General features: G+C 45.9%; 1 protein-coding gene across 2 annotated transcripts in view; it reads right to left on the bottom strand.

Moving 5' to 3' along the window:
- Window positions 1–310: 310 nt before the first annotated feature.
- Window positions 311–27,214, bottom strand: part of LOC137423009 (uncharacterized) — a 43,008-nt gene continuing 16,104 nt past the window's right edge. For both annotated transcript variants that reach the window (XM_068109758.2, XM_068109757.2), the window contains exons 5-18: window positions 25,909–26,098; window positions 24,005–24,071; window positions 23,843–23,876; window positions 23,159–23,309; window positions 22,981–23,029; window positions 22,767–22,872; window positions 22,522–22,629; window positions 16,001–16,110; window positions 15,749–15,830; window positions 10,769–10,830; window positions 9,749–9,785; window positions 9,575–9,643; window positions 8,765–8,924; window positions 311–926 (exon numbers count right to left, since the gene is read on the bottom strand). In XM_068109758.2, coding sequence (XP_067965859.2) covers window positions 736–926; window positions 8,765–8,924; window positions 9,575–9,643; window positions 9,749–9,785; window positions 10,769–10,830; window positions 15,749–15,830; window positions 16,001–16,110; window positions 22,522–22,629; window positions 22,767–22,872; window positions 22,981–23,029; window positions 23,159–23,309; window positions 23,843–23,876; window positions 24,005–24,071; window positions 25,909–26,098 — 1,416 coding nt within the window. In that variant the 3' untranslated portion in view covers window positions 311–735. The remainder of the gene's footprint in view (window positions 927–8,764; window positions 8,925–9,574; window positions 9,644–9,748; window positions 9,786–10,768; window positions 10,831–15,748; window positions 15,831–16,000; window positions 16,111–22,521; window positions 22,630–22,766; window positions 22,873–22,980; window positions 23,030–23,158; window positions 23,310–23,842; window positions 23,877–24,004; window positions 24,072–25,908; window positions 26,099–27,214) is intronic.

Here is a 27,214-nt window from a genome sequence, read left to right as displayed (position 1 = left end):
TTCACCAAGTTTCGTCCGAATCCAACCACAACTTTGAGATATCGTGCTATAAACACTCTATATTGTTTTTGGCCCCATCTCTCAGTGGTAAAGAATCACTAAAAATATAGTATCCGGATCTTCACCACAATCTAATCAACTCGTCCTCATCACACGCCCAGCCTGCCCACAAAGTTTCGGCCGAATCCGTCCACAACTTTAGGATATCATGTTCACAAATAGCGTCCGTCCACCTTCAGTGGCGGAGGTAATAAACTGGAAAAGCAACAAATATTCCTGCAATTCAAATGAAGAAAATGCATTTGCTACATTAAAACTCAAATAACATTTTATTTAAAAAGAAAAACAAAACTATTTTTGTGCCATTTTAAGTTTTATACAGAGAGGAAGTGTGGCATACAAAAATGTCACCCGAAATAACATCAAGCTTCATCTGGAACAAAGACTGTCGTGGAAGCTATGAGGGAACTGTATCTATTGCAGGCAACGTAGATGAAGGACTTCCAAATTGGATTCAAAAATGCTGGGAACAAAGAAAGTCTGTCGCAATAAATCACCACGCCAACGAAAAAGCACAACAAACGTGTATCAATTAGTTCCAGCCAAAGGTTAAACACAAAGCCAGGTTATTAAAGAAATGCAAAACAAGACAATAAAATATAAAATAAAATAAATAAAACCACACAAGCCAAACAAGGGCAGTCTTGGGTACCAAAATTGGCAAGAACAAAAAAGTTATATGTTGGATAAGTCAGGTTGGCTGGGTGGAGAGTTCCAGATGGCAGAACTTGTGCGTTTTTCAAAACACGGCTTGAATTTGGCAAAAATAACTTCCAGCTTGAGATCGACGAGCATTCCCTCGAATAGAGCATCAAAATCGATTGGATGAGTGTATTGCTTTGTTATCGCAAGACGGAGTGCTTTGCCTGCAAATATATGCACAAACCATAGATAAATAAATCATATGCCTCGTTTAGCCCAGTAAACATTGGGGACAATACCCCTGGGTGCTCACCTGGGATAATAAAGCAGTATACTGTTGCGAATATGGAATTTGGCCTCCATATCCAGTTGTAAATATTCCCCTATTTCCCCAATACTCCCCGACTATCCCCAATCCCCCATTCCCTAGTCCCATTGTCTGTAAACAACAATCAGTAGAGCCGACCTTCCCCTTTTTCCCCCATTAAATGTCGTGCCCAGGTCCACCGCATCACACGTAGACAACTTTCGGACATCTTGCTAGTTATTCTTAGTCTATGTCAGTTAAGGACTCCTTTCCATTAATTCTGACTCTTCGTTGCACCAGAATGTGATTATATGGCACCAGTAGTGAGTTTAGGACCTTTCCCATACCTCCTTCCATCTTCTTCCCCAAACAACAATTACAACAACAACGACGCTGCGCGGGGGAGTGTGCGTCATCACACCGGCTCGGTTAGCCGCCATTGACAATGCGCGCCGGACCATGCGCTCCACGGGGTTACCACGAAGGGGCTCCTTGTCAGTCCCCCGTCAAGGGCGGAGCCGGTAACCCCCCCGCACGCACCCAATGAGAGGCGACGTGCCGATTCCATCTGGGGCGGAGCTAACGAGCCGAGGGCGTGTCACTCCCCGCCGGAGATACGAAGCGACTCACCGGATGTGAGGTCAGATGCGCCCCCAACCTGGAGAGAGAAGTTGCCACGTACGAGCGCTGAATACCTCCCCGCATCTCTGGACCGGACCGAGTCGATTCTGACCTTTGAGCCCAGGTGCACCTGGAGCCATCGATCCTGCCTTTCCTAGCCATCAAACCCCGTGTGAGTCAGCCTTTTGTCCCGTTTATCTGTCGTCTGTTGGGAATAATATAAGAGTGTGTCTAAGTGCTTATCTTACTATGCTGTCCCTCTTGTAGTTGTAATCTAACCTTCCGTAACAATATAACCTCCTCCGGAGGTCTTGAGAACTGAACCCTGGTGTCGTGTCATTTGAATCCCAGCTGTGTGTCTTTTCCTTCATTGACCTAGCGTAGCGCGATTAGTCAACGTTCGGGTATAATCGGGTAACTTGTGCAGACGTGGTCATACCAAACCGCTCGGTAAATAACATCTAAGCCACGTCTGTAACAATTGGTGTCGAGGAGTGGAATTCGAACCCGGGACTAAATTTATTAGGCCCAAATTTGTAACAATTAGAATCGATTCGGAGCGCGTTTCCCGCGCGAAATTATAACGGCGAAATTTGAATTTGTTATACAGAAATAAAAACCCGAATTTTGAAAGTCGCGCTATGGCAGACCAAGACAGCTGGGGTCCGGTAGGGGAGAGTGAGGCAGGGTCGGTCCAGGACCAAACTGAGGGACGCGAGGAGAGCGAAGCAGTGAGGGTAGCAGGTTCGCAAAATAGCGCCGTCACGCACGAAGTAGCGGGCGCGCAAAATGGCGCCTCGCAGATGGCCACGGCGTCCACGCCCGCGACCGTGGCAGCGCCCCCGGTGGATTGGAACTTGTTTTTCATACAAATGAAGGCCCTTATGGCCCAGAATAGCGAGGAAATGAGGGCTCAGAGTGAGCAAATGAGGGCTCAGAGTGAGCAAATGGGGAACCGGATGGATGCTCAGAGTGAGCAATTGGGGGTAATGGGAAACCAAATGGGGGTAATGGGAAACGAAATGGGGGTAATGAGGACGAAGCGAGGGGTACCAGTGAGGGATTAGACAATAATTTTAAGGGATTAGACAATAATTTTAAGGGATTAGACAATAATTTTAAGGGATTAGACATGAAATTTGGGAAATTAGACGATAGATTAGGGGAAATACAGGAGGGGTTAACGGGGGTAGAAAACAGAATGGCCGCTCAAGAGAATCAAATGGAAGGGATGCAAAGAGGGTTAGAGGGGTTAGAAAACACCATGGAAGGCAAATTGAGGGACATGAGGGACCAAGCGGAAAGGGAAGTTAACCAAATGGGGCAGCAGATAGAGGGGGTCAGAATGGGGGTAGAAGCCAAACTGGATGCTCACAGGGAGGAAATGGAGCAGATGAGGGTGGCATCTGGGCAGGAGATGCAAGTGATGGGAGAGGAGATCAGGAGAGGAGTGAGTGAGGAGGTCGGAGGAGTGCGCGAGGAGGTGAGGCACTGTAAGGAGCACATGGAGAAGGAGGTGAGAAAGGGGACTGTAAAGTTACAAGGGGGCATAGAGGTCCTGACGCAGGAGGTGGAACAGCTGACGGAGGGACAAAAAGAAGTAACGGAGCAGGTTCAAAGGAACACTGCGGTATTAGGAGGTTTAAAAGCGACACAAAACGACATAAAAGATGACTTGGTAGCGACGAAGAGGGAATGTCAGATGGTACGTGAGGGACTGACAACGAGGCTGGACGAGGTGATAGAGGTCATGGAGACGAAGGACCGGCAGGTGAGGACGCACATGGAAACGGTCAAGGTAGCCTTAGAGGATGAGCTTGAGGAGACGTACCGGGGAATAAAAGAGGTGAAGCAGAAACTAGAAGAAGTGGAAGAAGGGGTGAGCGAAATTAAGAAGCGACGGAGAGGGGATAACAAAGAGATAAAGGAGGAAGTAAAAGAATTGGTCCAAAGCCTGTGTTCAAATCGTGATGATGTGCTCATTAACCGGATGAGGGATTCGCAGGTGATGGAGGAGAAGCGAAGAGGAAGAGGACCTGGTGTAAGTGGTGACCAATATGGTCGTGCGTATGATGCGCCAGGGGATTTAAGAAGCTTGGGGGTCGAGATGGACCCGGGTGTTCGTGAGAGGCCACTGGTGAAGTGTGCGACAGGTCTGGTGTGCGAAAAAGGAGGTGTGCGAGGAAGTCCGACTCTGGGGTGTGTGAGGAAAAAGTGCGTGCCAAGGAGTGAGGGTGCTGGCGAGAGTGAGTCGGTCGTAGCGCGTGTGCGAGGGAGCACATGGGAGCGTGGTGTGGTGAGTGTTACAGAGGGTGTGACGGGAGAGTGTGCGCAGGAGTGTGCGCGAGAAAGGTGTGTGACGGACAGGTGCATGAGGAAAGAGTGTGCTGTCAAGAGTAAGGGTGAGTGCGTGGTCAAGAGTGGAGGTGAGAGTATTGAGAGTGACAAGGAGCGTGAGTTAGTTGTGACAGGTGAGCGAGGATGTACACCTGGGATGGAAGGATGCACACCTGGAATGGTAGAGCGTGAGTGGGAATGCACGCTGGAGTTGGTGGTGAGGCACGTGGTTGGGTGTGCGAATGAGGGCACACCTGTGATTGTCACAGAGGAGGTGACCGAGGAGGGGGCGCGAAGCGGTGTGTTGGTGAGGTGTGCTACTAACGAATGTGTGCCACAGTGTTCGGTGGTCAGGTGTATGACCAAGGCTGTGAGTGGAATGAGGGTACCTGGGTGTGTAAGGAAAGGTACGAGGGGCATGGAAACGGCTGGATGTGTGAGCAAGGAACGGGCTGCGGGGTGTAAGCGTCCAGGTGAAGCATCGACGTGAGACGGGGTAGAGTTTAGAACGACTTATAGCCGAATCGGGCCCTCGGTGCGTGCTGGGCCTCGCTTTGAACGGCCGCGTCCGTGCTCCACTAGGCGGAGCGGGCAGCCCGATAGGAAGGGTCGTTATGGCGACCACGTTTTGTTGAGACGTGCCGGCAGGTCGAGATCGGGACATTGGATGGCTCCACGCCGAGGTGATGCGTGGGATCTCGGCCCGGGTAAGCCCCCGTCCCTGCACCGAGTGCCGGACGCATCCAGCCGCTGGCACAAAACAACCAGCATCCATTGCTTGGCTTTACGAAGCCGGGCTTTGGACAGGGATTGGCGCACCGAGAGGTATTAGTGAGTCGACTGGGTGATGAGGTTAGTGTTTTGGACCCAAAATTAGAGAAAAACAAAATTTGATGATTGGCAAGGGATTGGCAGTAGTGATTGGCAGATGATGGGCAGTGATTGGCAAATTTTTGATTTGTTGAAATTTGATGTGCAAAATTGGTAGTGAGCGATGGGCCCGATGGGTAAGGGGGGCATCCCTGCCACCCTTCCCATGGGGGGCAAAGGAGCAATAGCTTATGGGGTGTATGGCAGTGAAAACTAGCCCGGGTGGGTTAGGTTATATTGTAGGGATCTAGAAGAGATTGACATTAGGTGACGTTAAGGTTAGTTAGTGACTGATACCTGTAGTGGGGACGCAGGTAGATTAGTATGGATGATAATGACGTGGGAGCGCAATAGTTTAAAGGGACGACTGGGAAGCGCAAGTTTCAGAAGGGAGTAGTTAGCTGAGATGATGCCGTGTGTGTGAGAATTGAACAGGTGTGATTGCACAGGTGTGCAACTGGACAGGTGTGTGGAGCAGTGTGTGAGTAGTGAGTGTTGTAGATCAGCGCGAATGCGCTTGGGGAGAGAAGGGTGCAGGTGGCACCAGGTGTGAGAGCACAGGTGTGCAAGTACAGGTGTGTGGAGAGAGTTGGAGTAAGTGGTACGGAGTGGTGTGCATGGTGCGAAGGTGTGGATGGGGGAAGAGTGGACCCTTTTCACGAGTACCCGGGGCGGGTAGTGTAAGTGTTAGGTAGAGGGTACAGGTAAATTGTGGTTGGATATTGGCATCTGTGGTGCGGTTGCAGAATGGTGTTGTGGATGGGTGCATTAGTGTTGTGGAAATGGCTGGGCGTGTAGCCTGTTAGTGTGTGTAGTTGGTTGGGCACTCCACCACTGTGAGGATGTCGGCCAGGTGAGGCCGCAGGTGGGCTCTGGGAGCCGGTAGTTGTGAGTGGGTGCCTGAGGATCCCGGGTGTGGATCGGGCAGCCCCGTGCCAGAGAGGGCACCGAGTGGGGAGAGTGCCAGAGGGCCTTCCCCAGGTAGTTAGGTTAGGGTAAGGAGCAGGTAAGCTCGGAGGCAACTGCAGTGGTGGAGGTGTGCAGGTGGGTAGACCCACTGGGAGAGGTACACGCCACAGCCCAGAAATTGTGCGAGGGCACCGGGAGATGAATCGGGGGAGTGAGACCCCAAATTGAAAAGCACCACAGTTTGGCCAATGGGAATTGGTTTTTAGAACCCATAGTGTAAGAGGGCCAATGGTTTGGCCGGAGAAAGACCCCGGGTAGTGTAAAGTTGTTAAAGTCATTTAGGAAATAGTTAGGATTGATGAACCTGTCGCACCATACGCAGCCACTTGCCTGTGGTGATGATGATGACTCCACACCTGTGTTTTCTTTGTCTTGGTGCAGGAAATGAGAATTGCTGTGAGGATTTGTGAGACGCATCACGACGTGGATGAGACATTGGGGTGATTCCATCTCTCCCTCCCTAGGAGGGACTGATGATGAATTGGAGATGGCAAATTTTGAGGAAAGTTGGAAATAGCAAATTTGATTGGTTAGGAGGGAGAGAAGACGAAATTGGTTTATGGGAGGAACGGGGAAGACAGTAGGGATGTTTGTTGATTTGTAAAGTAGATGTTTATGGGTAGTGTTGTGTTTTGTGGATACAGTAAGGGGTAAGGGAGGGGCCATGTAGGTTACCTGGTGGGGGGGGGGGCGTACGGTAGGAACGTACCTGTCTCACCTGGTTCCCATGTGCCCCCAGTGTGCATTACCTTGCATTGCGTGCACTTTTGCGCCCTTACCACCTTACTCACTTGTGTGCTTCTTTTGTCTCCCACCTCCGAGGATCTGGCTTTGGGGTAGAGAGAGAGGAGAGAGAGGTGCTGGCTACGCAGTTGTGGGCCTGCACTTTCGCTGTTTGCTGCTTGGATCGATACACCATATGGACCGCAATGTTTGTGGCCACCCACAATGGACCGCAGCTCTTTTGCGGCCAAGCACCACCCGTGGAAGGACCTATGGGTCAACGTGGCACCTATGCCAAACAGGTGAACCACTAACAGTTGGCCCCCTGACGGCCACAATAAAGAAATGGACGCGGTTGGCGCCTTTCTTTATTTTGTTTAAAAGAAGTAAGAAGGCCAAGTGCACCACATGAAGGCAAGACCAGCGGCAGAACATCGGCCGGCTGCGACACCACCGGTGATTTGTAAACACTTTATTGGTGCACCGGATGGTGCTCACTGTGTGATGGGGTGGTGCTTGATGCTTGGAAGGGGTGCTCTGCACATTATTAAAGGCCGTAGGCCACAGAGCACTCGTGGGTTGGTGTATCGATGCTAGCATGCGTGCTCTCTCTATGCATAACATCTGCATGTGTTCCTCCAAAAACAGGTCCTGGATCGTAGTGTAAATATCAGCGTAGTCTTGTGTAAATAATGCTCCCTACCGGCTGTATGTTTAGTTTGAGGATTCTTTCCGGATTCGGTTATCCTGTGGGTGTGTTTCTGTGAGGAGAAGGGTGCAACGTCGCAGGGGGACATATTTACTCATTTGTGAATATCTGTAAAACTGTCGCACTCAGGGTAGAGTTAATAGTAGAGGGAACTACATTGCGTGCCACACTAAAGTAGGTAAAAATTTATCGGGTCGGGACGCCCCGAGGGTAGAGAAGGGTGCAATGTTGCGAATATGGAATTTGGCCTCCATATCCGCTTGTAAATATTCCCCTATTTCCCCAATACTCCCCGACTATCCCCAATCCCCCATTCCCTAGTCCCATTGTCTGTAAACAACAATCAGTAGAGCCGACCTTCCCCTTTTTCCCCCATTAAATGTCGTGCCCAGGTCCACCGCATCACACGTAGACAACTTTCGGACATCTTGCTAGTTATTCTTAGTCTATGTCAGTTAAGGACTCCTTTCCATTAATTCTGACTCTTCGTTGCACCAGAATGTGATTATATGGCACCAGTAGTGAGTTTAGGACCTTTCCCATACCTCCTTCCATCTTCTTCCCCAAACAACAATTACAACAACAACGACGCTGCGCGGGGGAGTGTGCGTCATCACACCGGCTCGGTTAGCCGCCATTGACAATGCGCGCCGGACCATGCGCTCCACGGGGTTACCACGAAGGGGCTCATTGTCAGTCCCCCGTCAAGGGCGGAGCCGGTAACCCCCCCGCACGCACCCAATGAGAGGCGACGTGCCGATTCCATCTGGGGCGGAGCTAACGAGCCGAGGGCGTGTCACTCCCCGCCGGAGATACGAAGCGACTCACCGGATGTGAGGTCAGATGCGCCCCCAACCTGGAGAGAGAAGTTGCCACGTACGAGCGCTGAATACCTCCCCGCATCTCTGGACCGGACCGAGTCGATTCTGACCTTTGAGCCCAGGTGCACCTGGAGCCATCGATCCTGCCTTTCCTAGCCATCAAACCCCGTGTGAGTCAGCCTTTTGTCCCGTTTATCTGTCGTCTGTTGGGAATAATATAAGAGTGTGTCTAAGTGCTTATCTTACTATGCTGTCCCTCTTGTAGTTGTAATCTAACCTTCCGTAACAATATAACCTCCTCCGGAGGTCTTGAGAACTGAACCCTGGTGTCGTGTCATTTGAATCCCAGCTGTGTGTCTTTTCCTTCATTGACCTAGCGTAGCGCGATTAGTCAACGTTCGGGTATAATCGGGTAACTTGTGCAGACGTGGTCATACCAAACCGCTCGGTAAATAACATCTAAGCCACGTCTGTAACAATACCATACCAACTAAAAAGGTATTTTAAACCAATTTCAATGGTTGCTAGGAGACATGGCAGCATGTAGAAGCATCCGGACCTGAATCAGAAGCTAGTCATTTCATCCTTGTCACACACCCAAACTTCTTCAGACTTTAATATTCTGCCCCAAAATGGAGCAAACAGTGCACAAGTCATCATTGGTTCCCTCACAAGCAGGAAGTAGAAAAAGGATAAAAGACAAACCTGTGGCCCACTTTGGAACAGGCTTTCGTGGACAATCCTCATCGTCAGTTGAATCGCCACTGACAATGTCCAACCCGTAGTCATCCTCGTCACAAAACGTCACTGGCTTCGGGGTAGCGGGACACGGCGTCATTTCATACGATTCCAGGTTCTTTGAAACCTGCAAAGAAAATGGACGTAATGGCGAAATGCTCGATAGAGTTTTTTTTTACAAAAAATAGGCGTGCTCCTAATGTATGGCCCGATGAGCTTAAAGCAACCCTTCTCAACACATTCATCGCTGCTGTCGAGATGAAAGTTGCAAAATGCCAACCAAGCAAAGTAAAGGTTTAAGGTGTGTAATTTCCAAGATTTTTCTCAATCTCAAAGGAATAACCAAGTTTCATTACAATCCAATGTCCAGGCTCTTTCCAGAACGTCACAACAGCCAAACAATTCTCCAAGCAGAGATTACACTTGGTGTTTTTACCCAGTGATAGCGATGGCAGGAATTTAGAATTTAGGCAGGGTGCAGGCACACAATGGCCTACTACTCCCCAAAAAAAACAAAAAAAAAAACATTCTGGGATATTTAACGTCAATCTGCAACTCCGCAAGCAGGTGGGACACCCGACGTCCCTCCGTAGGATGGTGCGCCATTTGATGCAATGCCCTGCCAGCCACTGAGGGGGTGATAGTCTTTAGTCGTATCGGGAATTGAACCCACTTTAGAAAGCTCCAAGAGAAGTACACTACTCACCTTTGAGCGATCGAATCTGGTTGAACATCGACATCACAAGGCAATACCATCACATGCATCAAATCACATACCTTCTCCCTCAGATTAGCCACGGTCCTTGGTTCTTTCTCTCGTTCCGGAATCAATGCTACGTCATCATCCTGGTGAAATAAACTAATCAAATACAAGCAACGAAAGCTGCACATGATCGGTATTTAGAAAGAAAGAAAGAAAGACAAAAACAAAACATCAAGTTGCTTACTTACATCAGTGTCTGGACGAGCATTGCCGACCCTTGTATCCCTGCGTTAATGACAATTAAAATGTGAAAAATGGAGGGGAAAATACAGAAAAATCAAACGGACAAACACGAGGGGCACACATTTCATGAAATTCCAATGGCTTCAGTACTCGAGCCAAAATGTGCACAATGAAAACAAGCTTTTCTTGAAGAATTTCCTTATCCGCCCTTGATGTTTTTTGTGGCACACCTGAGCTCCTCACCACATACAAGGCTTTCATCCACAGCTCAATGGAATACTGTCTGGGCCGGTGCTCCTGCCTCACACCTAGCTCGTCTTCACGCTGTTGAAACCAAAGCTTTCAGAATCATTGGAATCTCCCGCGATGAAGCCAACTCCGAGGGCCTTTCACTCACTCACCGCAAGCAGGTTGGTGGACTTTGTCTTCTACCGACTCCTCTCCGGCCTAGCTCCCCCAGCTCTGTCTTTGCTCTGTCCCCCAAATATTCTTGCAGGATGCACAAGATCTGTCAGCAACCCTCTTATGGCGAAACTGCCAAAATCAAGACTCTCTGCTCACCTTCACTCGTTCATTCCTCTTTTCTCCCGCCTCTAGAACAAACTCCCACACTCTCTTCAATCCCTCTCCTCCCTCCCGGTCTTTAAAACAGCTGTTCACCACCATCTATTATCTCCCCCCATCCAAAACCTTGATCTTTTCTACCCCTGTTAAAACACCCCAAATCCTCACTCTTTAAATCCCCAACTTCTTTCCTGAAATTCCTAGAAGTGTTCTTTTGCTTTATACCGTGTACCCCTCCCTCCTCCCACAGCTCTGCCCCTTCCACAAATCTACCAACGTCCCTGTTCTCTGTTGTTGTTGTGCTTGTGCGCTTCTCTCTCCCCCCCCTCTTGTCTTCCGCTCCCTTCATTGTATGTTTTATGTGTCTGCATGTTTTCATGTTCAATGTGTTAGCTCTTACACGAGCATCGATACTGTATATAAAAAAATAAAAAATAAAAAAAATAAAAAGGCACACATACCGCGCTGCTGGCGTCGGTGTCCTTAGATATCCTTGCGTTTTCACCTGCTTACGTTCTTGGGCCTACGGGTGAAATGATCCAAAACATCAGTGCTCTTCTACATAACATCCACAAAAAATGGTAGCATTGTCAAAACTCTCCCCTTAACTCCATTGCTTTCACTGCCTCTTGGCACATAAAAATAAAAAAAAGGAATTGCAAAACGTGATGTCTGCAAATATTCATGAAACCTCTTTCACACTTGTAATAAATCCTTTGACAATAAAGGGAATGTCTTTACCACATTAAGTTTACAATTTACTGCTCACAAAATGCTAATCTGGAACACCATTAGCCTGTTTAATGCTTCCATTGTAGCGCTTCGCTTTTTATGGCGTGATTCCGGGTTCAAATCCCGAGTGCCCTTGCAATTCTTGGTCCTTGTAATTAATCAGATCGTGGTAGAGCATAAACTAAGTTAGGGAGGTCGGCGGTTTCATACGGATCCGGGTGCATCAGTGAAAAACTTCAAAAGTACTAAGTTCTGCTTTCTCTTGATGTTCAGCATTTAGCGGATAGTGCACGGAGTGAACAACAATGGAGGGACTTCAGACAAGGAGCACCAAAAAAAGTCTGCGAACTGTGTGAAAAGAACACATTGGGACGGGGTCACCCAACTCCAATCGAAGCCACGCTGCTGCGAGCGGTGGACCAACATCCATGACGGCAAGTTTGAACTCAGACTCTCACACTCGATGAGGGTGAGAGTCGAGTCAAAAATCAATGTGCGCGTGCACGCACACTAATAATTCATTCATTTTCGTTGGCTTTGTCCCTCTATTTTCCCATGCTCACCAACTGCACACACAATATTTCTCTCCAACGATGCTCCACTCACTGCAGAGAGAACAGCACCATGTGGGAGCTGATGGTTGCTTTATCAAAACTTTCTCATTAGTTTGATGAACAGGCTGAGAATGCATATCTCATATCTCATGCTCTGTGATCTTTTTCTTTTGCATTTGCTGTTCTGACCACATAGCTGGTCTGTGTTTCTCTCTGCTTATCTAAGATTTTAAAACACATTGTGGGTTTTTCAGGAAAACAGGCCGCCTCGTGTTGGAAGCTGACCTTCAAGATTGTATGCGTGGCACTATGAGTGCGTGGCATATACTGAGAAGGAAACATACTTGCACGTTCTTATCTCCACTGCGCTGGACCTTGCCTGCTTGTATATAAATGAAGCTCACTGGGAATTGTATTTGCGAAGGGAATTGGCCAGATTCGAGCTGATGTCCCTATCCCAAATGTGTAGTTACCATTAAACGGCTTGTATTCTTGGAGCGGTGTCTTTCGTGTCTGCGGACATCTCACTTCGACAACCACTACAGGATTGCACCGTCAGCACCCATAGTCTTCTGAGAAATCATCAACTCATACCACCCTCCCCACCATTGCAGCCAAGAGTGTCAGAGATTTATATAAAACTAGCTGAATGCACCCGGCGTTGCCCGGGTTCTTTTTGAATGAATTTAATCTTCTGTAATCGGTCCGACGTGAGCCCAGTATCAGTTAGTGCTCAACGATTCCTTGTTCTTTCTTCTGTCGGGCCCCGCAAGAGAGAGAATTTTGAAAGCATGTGTTGCAATCAGTCAGATATTTCTATTAAATGCACAAGTTGTACTTCAAGAGAATTTTGAAAGAAGAAGATTTTTTGCACAATGGGCCCATCTTGGCCGAGGCGGCCTCGACCGGCCGCGCCACCTAGCTGATAACCTTCCCGGGGCCCGTCCCGACATTTTTTGTTTGAGAGGTTTCCTCCTATCTTTCACCGTTCAGGAGATTAGCGCGTGCAAACAAACAAACAAAAACTTTTTTATATATATAATAAAATGTAAGGTACACTGACTGACAACAGGTACAGGCAGGCTCTGAATGCCATTTCCTTAGGAATACATCTTGTTGGTCGAGGATTCATCGTCCAACATGACAATGACTCCAAGCATACTGCTAATGGGATGAAAAACTATCTGGAACGTTAAAAAAAAAAGAAAAAAAAAAAGAGGCCTGGGACTCCACGGAACACCCACAAAGACCACACTAGCTATCTGCTTTACTCCTCCATCACCTAGCGGGGTGGGGGCCGGGGGCAGGGGGGTGGGGGATGGGAAGGAGAGGGAAGGGGTGTCCCACGTGGACAGTGCTGTCGGGAGAGCGGAGATGCACCAATGGGCATTGGTATGCACGCCCCAAGTGCCCCTCTTGATCTCATTGCAGGAACCGCCCTCACGAGGCGACCATAAAAGCGCCACAGGTAGCATCATGAGTCAGTGTTGTCTTGGCTTTGGTGCTGTCTGGTCTGTCTCATCTGCTCGATTTGTGGTATTAGCGGTGTTTCGAGGGTGGACAATCCGGGCTCCGTCGGTGGCACTCACATTAGGCGGGTTGGAGCTGGGATCCTGAGCATTGGGCAAACGCCATGCAAAGTGTACATTATAGTTAAGCGAAGCCACACAATACACTACAGAACTTTCACACATTAAGCAAGCTCATCTCATGCATTCTTTTCTTTGCCGTCTCTATATATTATACTTTGGAAGCACAGAGCATCAACAATTTGCGGCCTTGCTGCTGTCGTACTCCTCAGGAGTGGCAACCACAGATACGCAACCCTTCAGATTCCTCTTGCACATCAAAGCACCACACGCACTTCTACCCTTCACCTGAGACACCACCAGTATTCCTCCTCTTACTGCCTCCCGTAGCGTTTGGGTAACAGAAGCACAACGCCCCCGCCCAGTGAGCGAGAGTTTTTTTTTTGTTTTTTTTGTATACTGAATCGAGGCTCGTGAAAGAGCTAACATTTATTTCACAAACAAATCAACCAGACAAACAAAATATACAAAAAGAGGGAGCGGAAGACAAGATGGGGAGAGAAGGGGAAGCACACAACCACAACATTTTAGAGCAGGGAGAAGTGTGGGAGGGAGAGGGCTTGGGGGCAGGAGGCGTGGGAAGGGGGGGGGGGTGGGGGGGTGGGAGAAGTATAAAACACAAGGGGACCGAAATTAGCAGGGGTAGAAAAGATCAAGGCTTTGGATGGGGGAGGATAAGAGATGGTGGTGAACAGCTGTTTTAAAGACCTGGAGGGAGGAGTGGGATTGAAGAGAGTGAGGGAGTTTGTTCCAGAGGCGGGAGAAAAGAGGAATGAAGGAGTGAAGGTGAGCAGAAAGTCTTGATTTTGGCAGTTTAACCATAAGAGGGTTGCAGGCAGATCTTGTGCGACCTGTAGGAATATTTGGAGGACAGAGCCCAGACAGGAGTCGGTAGAAGACGGAAAGACCACCAACCTGCCTGCGGTGAGTGAGTGAAAGGCCCTTGGAGTTAGCTTCATCGCGGGAGATTCCAATGATTCTGAACGCTTTGGTTTCAACAGCGTGAAGACGGGCTAGGTGTGAGGCAGGAGCACCAGACCAGAGGGGAGAGCAGTATTCCATAGAGCTGCGGATGAAAGCCTTGTATGTGGTGAGGAGCTCAGGTGTGCCAAGGAAGGACTTCGCACGACGGAGGATGCCCAGTCGGCGACTGGCTTTGGAGGCCAGATTTGAAATGTGGTTTTCCCAGGAAAGATCATGGCAAATAGTGAGACCCAAAAGCTTGAGTGACAGAACTTCTTGGAGAGGATTATTCAGAAAGTGGATGGGAGGGTTTTCCAGTCGGTCTTTTCGGAGAGACATCGTAAGAGTGTGAGATTTATCAGGATTGAAAGACATGTTCCATTTGTTTGCCCAGTCTGTGATTTTGTCCAGGTCTGCAGAGAGTGAGGAGGCTGCAGACTGCCGATCTGAGGGATGAGGAATGGAGCGACAGAGAGTAGAGTCGTCAGCAAAGAGATAGAGAGGATTTTCAAGAGAGTCAGAGAGATCATTGATGAAGACCAGAAAAAGCACAGGGCCCAGAACACTACCTTGGGGAACTCCAGCCTGAACAGGAAGAGGAGATGAGAGAAACCCATTCAGGGCCACACGTTGACTACGACCAGAGAGGAAGTCCGCCAGCCATGCTTCCTTCTCTTCCCTCCCTCCGTGGAAACCCAAAACTCTTCCCTCCGCGGATGATGCAATTGGGTACCCATGTGCTGTGTTTAGCCAGCAAGTAAGGCATAGATACAAGTGCTGTTCCTCATCAGTTTTACTTTGCTGTACATCACTTGGACCCTCAATTGCTTGAGCCTATATTGTTTTATACGTTGTTATTGCATCGTTTTCTTCGATTCATTTTTGAATGCCTGCTTACTTGTGAATTAAAGTGCTTAAATTGCACTGCAACCCTGGCCTTTTAAATTTACAATCATTTACATTGTGCATAATAATTTCCCTCAAGTGTTGAAATCTTAGTTGTCTGTGTCCATCCTTTCCTCCATTGGTCCAGCACTGTCCACACCAAAGTTAGCCCGGGAGATTATCATTCCCCAATTGATTGGTCTCGTCCAAGTCTGGTGTGCACGAAACAGTGGCTCTGCTTCGCCAATTAAGATATAATCAAGATAAGATTAGTGAACAACCGAGGGCGCGTGCCCCGGCTGGGAGACGGACCACGTGACCTCCAGGGTAAAAAGTAATTGGATGGAGAATCCTGGACCACATGGTCGACCAATTGGCATTTGCTGTTGCCTAGCAACCTATCCAGGTTGCGGAGTTAACCGTACCTGGTGGCCTCAGGCCTTGTATGTCAGGAGGAATCGGCAACCCCCTCTCATAGTAGACCCAAAACCCATGGCTGTAACAGTATTATATATACCTCTCAGTTGCAGTCACTTAATATTTGTGCATATCCCAATTGCATTTCCCAAGTGCATTTCCAAAACTGTACAACTCGACATTTTTTGTTCTCCATTCAGGTGATTTGTTCCACAGGTTGACATGTTAGATACTCCCAATACGAACTGCAAAAACCAAAGATTGAGCTAAAAACTGCAAGACAAAACTTGTCGTTACTTACCCTCTCCTCTAGCTTCCTCTTCTTCTCCTGCTCATTCAACAAGGCCTTTTCTCGAGCCTTCCTGAGACGCTCTTCACGTTTCCTGAACAAAAACAACAAATCACAAAAATAATAAATGCTTTTGCTGGATGTAACGTGTGTTGAAATAAAAAATAAATTGCGAAAACCATCAATCGCAAGTCCTGACTCTCCCATTTCAAAGAAGATGTGTATACACAGCATTAAAAGCAATATCAGGTGTTACCAACTTACTTCCTCATTTCATCTAACTTTTTACGTTTTTCCTCTTCGGCCTTGTTTTTACGCTCTTCATCCATTTGTTGCTTCTTCAACAATTGCTCCATGAGTACCTTGCGATTGTCCTGAGGTGGAGGACAGTGAAATATCATATTGTCAAACGATGTTACACCTTTTGGTAGACTTCACGCTCGAGCTGCAAGAACCAGGGAGGCAGCATTTCTGCTATGAAGAAGAAGAAAACAAATGCTACATCTCACAGTGACGACCCAATAGATTTTTACCCCTCGGAACACAATGTTTTCGCTATCAGACTTGCTACTCTCCTCTGCCTTGCCTTCACTTCACTTGAGGGCACATTCAATCCGCCAGGAAGTCCGCTAGCAAATAGGAATCTACTTCAATACAAGCTTTCCTCCACTTTTACGTGACATCACAAAATCTGTCGTCACAACAGACGTCAAGGTCAACAACTTCTCTTCTGTTATCGTCAGTATGGATCCACATTTATTGCTGCTTCTCAATGACAGATGGAGGCTGCAATAGTAAAGCAAAGGTCAGGGCAGTGTTGTTGGACATCACCCACCTATTTCATTTTAAATAAGATTTTGACGAGCACACATGGCTAAGCCAAAAACAATTGTGGATGAAAAAATAATAATTCGATAAAGAAATCCTTCTCTCCTGTCCAACACACTTCATTTTTAGCTTACCTGGAACGAAGTTCAGGGGAGCTTAGGTGATGGTGTGTAGTCTGTCGGTCCGTCCATCAGTCAGTAACCACTTCCAACCTCTTCTCCGAAACTGCTGAAGGGATTGTGACCAAACGTGGCACAAATGATATTTGTTGTGTTGTGACTAAAGTTTGTTCACGGAATATGAAAAAAGGGGGAAAAAGGCAAAAAAAAAAAAAAAAAAAAAGGGGGGGGGGTCTCCCGGGGGTCAAAGTGGATCCAGGTTTGACCCCCACCAAAATAAGAATAAGCTTTTTCCTGTGAAACGACAAACACTATTTTGATGAAACGACCACAACCTTCACCACCCGTGATCTACCAAAGTTTGTTCACGACATAAAAAAAAAATCTGCCCCTTTAGGGGTCTGCGGGGGGATGCCCCCCAAAATAGGTACTTGCTTTCTTCTCAGAAACTACACACGCAATTTTGATGAAACTTCATCCCAACCTTAATCACCTATGATGTACCAAAGTTTGTTCAAGGCATTAGAAATATTAGGGTCTTAGGAGGTATATGGGGTTGGGGACGTTGCCCGCCCGCCAAAATAGCCAAAATAGGTATTTTTTTGTTTGTTTGAAGTCTTATGATTACGTTAGTATGATTCTACATGCTGCCCTGTCTTCCAGCAACCATTGAAATTGGTTAAAAATACACTTAGTCGGTGCAGTATACTGTTTATTCGACCAGGTGAGCGCCAGGGATATTGCCCCATCTTACTATAATTCACCAAATGTCCATCTGTCTGTTCAAAAGTACCGTAAAAACTGCTGAACCGATCGCAAAGATATTTTGGGTGGGTAATCCTGGGACCCCTGGGAGTAAAATAGGCTATTTCGTTTTTCCAATTTCAGCTTTGGTCTCCAGTATTCTCAGATTTGGACTCCCGCATAACATTCACGCTCGCATAACCTCCATTGTTCTCATTGACGATGCTGTTTTCCCGGGTGCTGCACAAACGGCTGCACAGCTGCACCTATCGAACTCGGTGACCTCGGACAAAGACCTTTTATTATCCCTTTAAACCTTTTATTAAATTTAAATTTAAAAATTTAAATATTCCTTTAAACCTTTTATTATTTTTTAAAATTAAAGACCTTTTATTTTATTTTATTATTATATTATTCCATCGTGTTTCAAATCATGATATCAACTGTACACTTTTCTTTCGGAAAAAAAATGGAATGATTTTGTACCAACATCACAATGAAACAATCACAATTCACATATTCGTGAAATTCGAATATTTTCGTCACAATGAAAACATCGTCACAAACGGGTACTGGAGACAATGTGACAAACGTCACAAACGTCACAAACGGGTACAATATTGGAGAGGCCATTGCCAAAACGATTTGTTTTCTCGGGTATGTGTTTCTGGGCGGGTACTGTTTCAGATAAACCGGTAAAATGCCTACCAAACGGAAAGGCTCTAACGAAAACGTCCAAGGAAGCTGTTGCAAGAAAGAAGGCTCGCCTAGACGAGGACTATCGGAAGCAGGAACAAGTATGTGACACAGCTGCACACCAGTCTCGGAGGCAGTCCGAGGAATACAGATCTGGTGAACAAGTACGTGACACAGCTGCACACCAGTCTCGGAGGCATTCCGAGGAATACAGACCTGCTGAACAAGATCGTGACACAGCTGCACACCAGAGCGCGAGGAAAATCCAGCTTAAAGTGGCTCTAACGCAAAAGAGGAGGATTGGAACAGTGTTTGATGTCCAGCACTTTCAAGAAGCTGGCTATCCAGCAAAGCAGCAACGTCACAAGCTGCCAAGTCTATGATACAGGACGTAAGTGCCCCTGCTGCAAGGCCCACTGCTGGAATGACGAACGAACTGGATTCTGCTGTGAGAAGGGCAAAATTGCAATCAATCGGCTTGAGACCTACACTGAAGATTTCAAAGTTCTGTTCGACCGAAAGGAGTTTATTGAGAAGATGCGCCAGTTCAGCAATGCCTTGGCCATGGCATCGATCATAATCAAGGAGCACTTCATGCCAGGATTCAGCCCCATGGTGAAGCTTCAAGGTAAAGTCTACCATCGCATTGGACCACTCCAGCCAGAAAGTGATCAATCGCATCCAACGTTCGCTCAAATATGGTTCCATGACAGTGACGAACTGGAAAACCGACTGCGATTTAATGAACAGCTCAACGGTAATATTGATATTCTGAAGACTCTCCAAGACTGGCTGCGTCAGAACAATCCCTACATCCAGTCTCTGAAATCTGCCCTTGAGTTGATGGAAGCAGACAACAAGAAAGTGGCCTTCAGGTGAGCATGCTCGACGTTACAACCTCCCGCAGGCAAGCGAGATATCCATCATCATACCCGGCGAGCATGTGGACCATTTGAACGTCATCCTCTATAAGCGTGAAGGTAGACTTCAAAACATCACGGAGCTGCACCGGAGCTACGATCCTCTTCACTATGTGCTGATGTTCCCGCATGGTGAAGAAGGATTCAAGATCGACATCCCTCATGCAAAAGGCCGAGGCACTATATCCCCAAGTGAGTTCGCAAGGTTCCGCCTTCAGATCAGAGATCAAAATTTCAATCAGGTCATGAGGTGTCGACGACTTACTCAGCAGTACGCATGCGATCAGTATGCCAAGGCTGAAGCGTCAACACTTCGGTGGGCAAGGAACAACCAGAAGACGATCCGTGCAGACAAGTACCAAGGCCTGATGGATGCTACAGATCAACACGAAGTTTGAAACACGATGGAATAATATTTACCGATATGAACAGTGATGTGGCTTTTATTGAAATTCCAAAGATACCTTTTTGATTTTGATGATTTACGTGATATGATTTGACAGATGTTTATATGAATCGTTTAAAATAAAAAATTTCTGCCTTCAATTTCTCATATTTTGCCTTTTCATTTCGGCTTCCCAATTGAAGCCCCGCCCATAGGGCGGGTGCCGTTGCTAGTGTTTATAATTGGAAAAGTAATCCCTTATTCAGAACATTTACCTATTTTAGGGATTTTAGGGAGGCAACCTACCCCACCCACAGGGCAAAAAAAAAATACCCCTCCTCCAACCCCATATACCTCCTGAGACCCTAATTTTTCTAATGCCTTGAACAAACTTTGGTACATCATAGGTGATTAAGGTTGTGGTGAGGTTTCATCAAAATTGCATGTGTAGTTTCAGAGAAGAAAGCAAATACCTATTTTAGGGGGGGGGGGAGGGGCAACCCCCCCCCCCCCCCCCCCACCCCATGTACCTCCTCCGACCCCAATTTTTCCAATGCGGTGAACAAACTTCAGTACATCACAGGTGATGAAGGTTGTGGTTAAGTTTCATCGAAATAATCTGTGTGCAGTTTCAGAGGAAAAAGCAAATTCCTATTTTTTGGGATCAAACCTGGATCCACTTTGACCCCGGTAAACCCCGTTAGAACCCGATTTTTTAATGCCATAAACCAGCTTTAGTCACAACACAACAAATATAATTTGGCCAAATTTGGTCGCAATGCCATCAGCGGTTTCGGAGAAGAAGTTTCAAGTGTTTACGGACTGACAGACCGCGCCATCGCATAAGCTCCACTGAACTTCCTTCCAGGTGAGCTAAAAATAACGAACGATTCACTTCTCTGGTTTCTGGCGGTGGCAGCTTTCTCTTTGCCGATTGACCCACTTTCTAAAGTTAAGTAAACTGTTCTAGATTGGTCTCTGGCCTTAATGAGTGGAAAAATAACAACTCGAGAGTTCATAAAAACATCTGAACCCACAGTCTTGGTGTCGATTGTTGTTTGTATTTGTGCTCGTTGCAGGGCCTGATGGACACCTCTTTGGTTATTTGGATCTTGTGTCTGTCTTGCTTAGTTGGGCCTACTCATTTTTATCCACCTTTGCCATGCATACCCGCTTGTTGTGCCTTCTCCAATTGTTTCTCTATCCCATTTCCCACCCTTAAACTGGCTAAGAAAGGAGTGGGTGCTCAAATTGTCCAATTTTTATTTTCCTTCACCCACCCCTTTTGATTTGTTCTCCTCTTCCAGCACCCCCACCCTGATCTCATACTTCTCTTATCCCAACATTTTTTCTCCAATGGTCATTGTACCCTGCCGTTGGTGATCCCATCCACCTCATTTCCCACTAGGTTTTTCTTCTTGCTCTTGCTCATTGTCTTCTGGCTCTTCCATAAACGTCGACACCGTATCAAAAAATAAAAATGAAAAAAAAACAAAACAAAAAAAAACCAGCCCTTCTTAAGGCCATTTTTCACTGCTAGAGCAGGGGTTAGCCTTGCAGGCCCCATGACAATCATGGTTCAACGGGTTCCCTTTATGAGGCAATTTTTTTTTGGGCTGCATGCTCTTCCTGACGCCAACCCTTTAGTCGCCTCTTATGACACGCGGGGATACGGTGTACCTATTCTAAACCAGGGCACCCCGACAAAAAACAAACAAACAAAAAATTGTTTTAAAACTGAGATTAATAAAAGTGAAAGAAGGAAAGAAGACCGAGATAATCGAGATGTTATTAGTATGTGGAACAGCAGAACAATTATTAAAGGTAAATGGAACATTTATAGCCTCAGGAAATGTAACGGCTTACCTCAAATTTGACTGAAAGCATTACATTTTAACCTCCAATCACCAATAGTGCAACACTCATCCCAAATAAATTGGTAGAAAAACAAACACCATGCATTTTTATTCTTCTAATTACTGTTACCCTGCACGGGCGAAGCAATTGGTTCAATTTGTCAGTCTACGGTCAAGGAACAACTTGGCTTCAATTGAATTGTCATATTTTGAACACAAATCGGACAGCAGTACTTTGGCTCTAAATTTGTCCTGATTGCACATGAGCAGAGTAGAGATAATTTTTTTAAATTTTTACCCTCACCAGAGGAGAGGGTATTGCATTTGAGTCCATTTGTCTGTCTGTCTGTCTGTACAGAATAAATCTGCTTTTCTCTGCAACCGTTGGTCTGATTGACAGGAATTTTCACCATAGGTGCAACTCCACCTGTATAATTTTAAATGATAATTATGACGTCATAGGTCACGTGGTAGGGCGCCATCTTGGAAAAACTGATAAACTTTGAACTTTTATATCGCTGAAAATGCTGCAGAGAAAAAACAAATTAAAAAAATAAGACATGGTTCATTCTAAAGAATTTTCCATGGGGAATAACATTTCTTAATGATGTCATAGGTGCCTCTATTATTACGTCATAATTCGACAAGTACAAAACTTCATCCGATAAAGATGAAATTTTTTGAGTCATCTCGGGACAAATTTATGGAGAAAATGAAAAAGAAGAAGATTTATGTCATCGGTCATGCGGTTCGGCCTCCAGATATATGTGAGCAGATATAAGTTTTCACACAAAAGCCTTAAAAACCACTAAAACACGTCCTGGCGAATGTCTGCAATCTCTGATTGCTCTGAAACAAATCATTTTTTATTTTATTTTATTTTACTCTGTCTGCATGTCTGGCAGTCAAAAAAATGTAAAAGTATTTCAATGAGGAAACCTCCTGTGTGACTGTTTTGTGTCCTTTATGACGTCCTGAAAACAATTAATGTGACGTGTTAAATAAGGTGGTGCAAAATACACCACATCAACGGCGGTAAACTTCAAAAATAAAAATAAAAATAAATCTAATTTCTCCTTTTAAAACAAAAGTACATTTCCCCATGTCAGCTCTACAGCAAATGCAGGTGGTATCATCCATGGCTCAATGATGTTAACTGCTTAGCCACAAGCATCCTGTGTACTAAAGACCCACACAGAGCTTCATTCAAAGCATTTAGATAAGTCTTAGAAGAGACCTTGTTAAGCCTACGTGGCACGGCTGCTCTGCTGGCCATGGCAGAGACCGAAGAGGGCGTTCTTTGCAATGGCGAAGCAAGGTTCTTATGAGGGGTCTTAAGGTTGGCCTGCAGATGCAAAGCAAAGAAGGAATTGTAAACACCAGGCAAATAATCAATTAAATCAGTCATTTGACCATTGTGATAAATGCTATAGTGAAAAGCTCCATGGGTTTAAAAACAAACCAGAAAACATTAAGATTTACTTTGCTACTGTCCAGAAGATTTGTTGTGGTCTTCTGCGGTGGGAATGCTTTGGAGTGCTGAGGACCGTGACCATCAATCGGGGTTCTTTCTCTCTGCGTACGAGTTCTACAACAAAAGCAGTTGGTAACATTGGGTTGCGATTCTTACACTCTTTTCCCTCAGGAAAAAAAAAGATTAAATAAATGCAACAAAGAACAATTATTTATTTAATACCTGTTAGAACCAAACTCTTCTTCACTGCACGATTGGCAATTTTCTGCATCTGAAACGAGGTTCCCACGAGAAGACTTGAGAATTTGTCATAGAATAAAGAGAAAACGTACTTTTTTTGGACCGCCATTCAGGTTTATCATATGAAATCCTTTCATTGTCCCCCCCACCAAGTACAAACCATTCATTTGTTTCTGTCTCCCTGGTGCACCAACAGCCATTTTCCTGATAGTGGTTGCAGAGCTGCTGCGCAAAAAAATGGCAGAATTTTTCAGCGGCATCTTTTCTGTGGCCTTGCAAGCAGAGCGGGCCGAATTGCTGTGGCCGATTTTCTATCAGACGAACCGAGCAGCAAGGATGAACATCATTTGAACACAAATGCACAAAAATAAACAAACAAGTAAATAAACAAACTCCCAAAGATTCATGGACTACAATAGCCATTGTCAGTCCACCGCTGGACAAAATCCTCGGCACGGTCACGCCAAATATTCCAGTGGAACACAAAACGAGCAAAGATGGCATACCCTCGCCCCAACTTGTTTTGTGTTGTTTTATAGCACGTATTTTATAGACGTACTTGCATTCTATTTGGACATTCTTTATAGAGGTACTCAGTTGAAGAAGGGGAGGAAAAAAAACAAAAACAAAAACACAAAATTTGCTACCACTAGGTGGTGTTTGTGGCCTATGTGAGCAAATTCTGTCCGGACAAAAACAGCCAAAAGTAATACCTTCTCTTTTGGCGAGGGTAACAACAAAAAGCAAACAACCAAAACCGATCATCATTTGTTATTACATGAAAGCACAACAATAAATCTCCAAAGCAGGAGATTCTGTTTTATGCAAGTATCTGTGTACTTACCTTTTGAGAAGATCCTTGTGCTTCGTAACAATGTCTGCAAAATAAAACAAATATCAGTACATTATATGATTTGTTTAAGTGCTACATATGGTCAAAGAACACCAACAATATGGCGAGTGTTAAAGGCCATGGCCACGCAATGCCCAACTCGTAATGACCGACCTTGTGAGCATCTTGTTCTGACCAGTTTCTTCTTGGTTGCTCGCAATCGCATCAGCCTTTCCACTATCTTGGGACCAAAGAAGGGAGACAAATTTTTTTTCCATCTATCTATAATTCCAGTAATCTCTGTCTGTACGTTTGTCTGTGACCGCTGTTTCTCGACAACCACGGGTCCGATATACTTTTAACTTGCCAGGTATATTGCTGGGGACCCGAGGATGTGCCTTTTCAAGGTTTCATATTAATCGGACAATTACTTACCGAGCTATGTCCAAAAAACGATTCAACCAATCAGAGAGCAGCGAACTATCGCGTGTGCCGAACGTGGCGGACACACTCTGCCTCGGATGGCACATTTGAGAGCGTATTCATTTATTTCACGTTTGCAAACTATGTTGGCGTTAAACTATGTTTTAAAACTAATAATAAAACTAATAAAAACGAATTTGCGATTCATTCGCTTTCCTGCGCGTTTGTGCACGCGATGGCGATTTCTTTACCAAACTCCGGAAGCCGTTCGCTTTGGACCAAACCATTTCATGTAAATAGAGGGGGGGGGATTGTCACCACTCGCAAGCCGTTTGCTTTGGACCAAACCATTTCATGTAAATAGAGGGGGGGGATATAATTTTAGATATATATATAGTACGGGCATGCCCTAGTTATTTAAATTCTGCTGTTACAGCAACAAAACAAGCTAAAGAAGAAGATTAAGAGAAGTGGACTCGGTGGTGTAATGGTTAAAGTGCCCGCCCAGAGTCTGGGAGGTTTGCAGTCCAAACCCCGGCCGAGTCATACCAAAGATGTTATCTTTTAATGGTACGTTCTGCTTCCATGCTCGACGTTTAGCATTTGAAAAGGACCAGAGCACGGACAATCCCCAAATGTTGGCATCCATGGGGAGGAGGAAATTCCTCCTAAGCCTAAGGAAATGCCCCACAGTGCGGTGAGAAAGGTGGCACCATTGTTGTGATGTCACTGGTACACAGAGAGTGCTCTTCCCCCAAGCTCAGGAGCTGCATTTGTCTAATCTAAAAGTCTTGTGTTTTGTTTCGTCTAACGTGTTGGTTGCTCGCAATCTAGCCTGGTGTTGGCTTAGCGGCTAGGGTGCCAGCTTAGGATCCGAGGATCCTGGGTTCGAATCCCGGTCGATCGCTGAATTAACGCCAGGGGGGTTGACTCAGCATGTCATTCTTCCGAGGTCGGCAAATTTGAGTACCAGTTCACTGGTAATTCCCTGTTTGTCATAAAAAGCGACAAACAGGGTTGGCGGCAGGAAGGGCACCTGGCCGTAAAACATTGCTTCAAAAAGGGGACCAAAAAAAAAAAACAACCACGGTGCCCGAAAAAGGCCAACCCCCGCTTTGCGGGGAAAAATGGCCTCTAAAGGTGGGTTTTTTTTTTTTTAACGGTCTCGTGCTTCGTTGCAATGGCAAGATGTGCGAGTGAGACAGCTCTACTACCAGACTTGCGGCGTATAATTCTTTTAATGTGGCCATTAGCAAACAGATGCGGTATGGGATGCATAAACAGAGAAGATCTGTCACAATAGTTATAAATAAATAAAAAAATTTAAGGGGAAAAAAGAAAGAAAAGGAAAACATTAGTGAAACGTGGAATAAAACAAACAAAAAAAAACAACAAAGAAAACGAATGTATGGGATATTTTTAACTATTGGAATGAAAATGTGGCAAACAAAAACGTGAGTGAATGCGACAGTAAGAAAGAGCTCTTTGTTCAAATGGAAAGAAAATGATGAGCGAGACGAGATGCAAGAACAGTGGGTAGTGAAATAAAAATCAAATAGAGCAGTTCAAGGTAAAGATCGGATTATTGGAAGACAAAGCAATTGCTAAATAAATCAAACAAGACGAGAATAAAATTGGGATAATAGTTTCCATACTGGCAGAAGCAGGCACTTCATTTTCAATTTGCCGGACGGCCTTGCTTTGGGTCTTGCGGTGTGCATTAGGGGAAAGTTGGGTGGAGATTTTCAGCCTGTTGAATTTTGAGATGGGTAAGTGTCTGCCTTTTTCCTTCAGTCTCTCGTTGACATTCTCTTCGACGCACACATCCATCCAATCATTGTCAGCCTGAAAAGAAAGAAAGAAAAAAAATACATTACCTCAGTTTTCTGTAAACGTTTTCAACCGAGAGTTGATTACAATGGCTCGCAGAGTATCAGCCCGACAGGTGATCTTGTTCCAAGCGTGCAACACATTCTTCTGACACATTTCTTTATTTAGGCGGTGCATAGGCAAAAGACTGCTGCCTCAATAGCTCCTACCAATAACCAGGGTTACATAGAGGAAGCAAAAACATGTATACTGCCCATGTATATATAAGGCATCGTGGTTATATAGCTCGGATAATTCCAATTACATTCAGCCATCGGCTGACACCAGAGTTTTGAAGCCTCAGGCCTGAGGTCTATATACTGTGGCCCTCAACACCCATGGGCTTCAACCTTTCAATATTTAATGATCCTTTTAACAGTCGCTTAGGTTTTTTTACACAAAACGGAAAACCGATAGGGAAGGCAAGGCGATTGTGAATATGACCCTTCCGGAGAAGTCTAGGGCTTAACCTATTGGTGGACGTATGATATATATTTTTCAGGTTAAAATTGTGGGTGGAGTCAAACCAGCTGCCCAACCAATGGGTATAGAGCAGACATGCATAATGTCGTGTCCTGGGGTTAAGACCCCCAAGAGGACGAATGACCGAAACGAGTTTAAACTCGATTCGCACTCTGAACCTTGGTGGGATCGTTTTTGGCACGCACAGGAAGGCCCGAGCCTCATCTAAATCGGGAACACACGCAGGGGTTTTCCGAACCCACAAACACAAAGACGGGACAGCAAAATCCACAATACAAGAAAAGTACGATTCGACAAATAATGATTTCATGAAAATACATGCAAATAACAACAAAAGGTGAGGTAAAAACTAAAATTCCTAGTCGAGACGTCTCCATTCAGACTCGTATACAAACAAGGGGAAAAGAAAGTCAAAAATAAACAAATAAATAATGCTTTGGCAATCGGCTGCCACTCAGCTTTGCGTCCCCAAATGGCTGGTAAGGTTTCTTGGTCATTCGTCACCTCCAAACCACCGCACAGGAAACGCACAAAATGGCGTGGAGTTGCTCCCATAGCCAGCCGGCAGCGTGAGGCAAGCAGGCAGGATCCCTATTTGTTTCGCTCGTG

Source organism: Myxine glutinosa, chromosome 3, assembly GCF_964187855.1.
Source record: "Myxine glutinosa chromosome 3, kmMyxGlut1.1, whole genome shotgun sequence".
Taxonomy (NCBI): domain Eukaryota; kingdom Metazoa; phylum Chordata; class Myxini; order Myxiniformes; family Myxinidae; genus Myxine; species Myxine glutinosa.
Note: the sequence above shows the minus strand (reverse complement) of the source record. Positions and strands in the feature narration are given on the sequence as shown.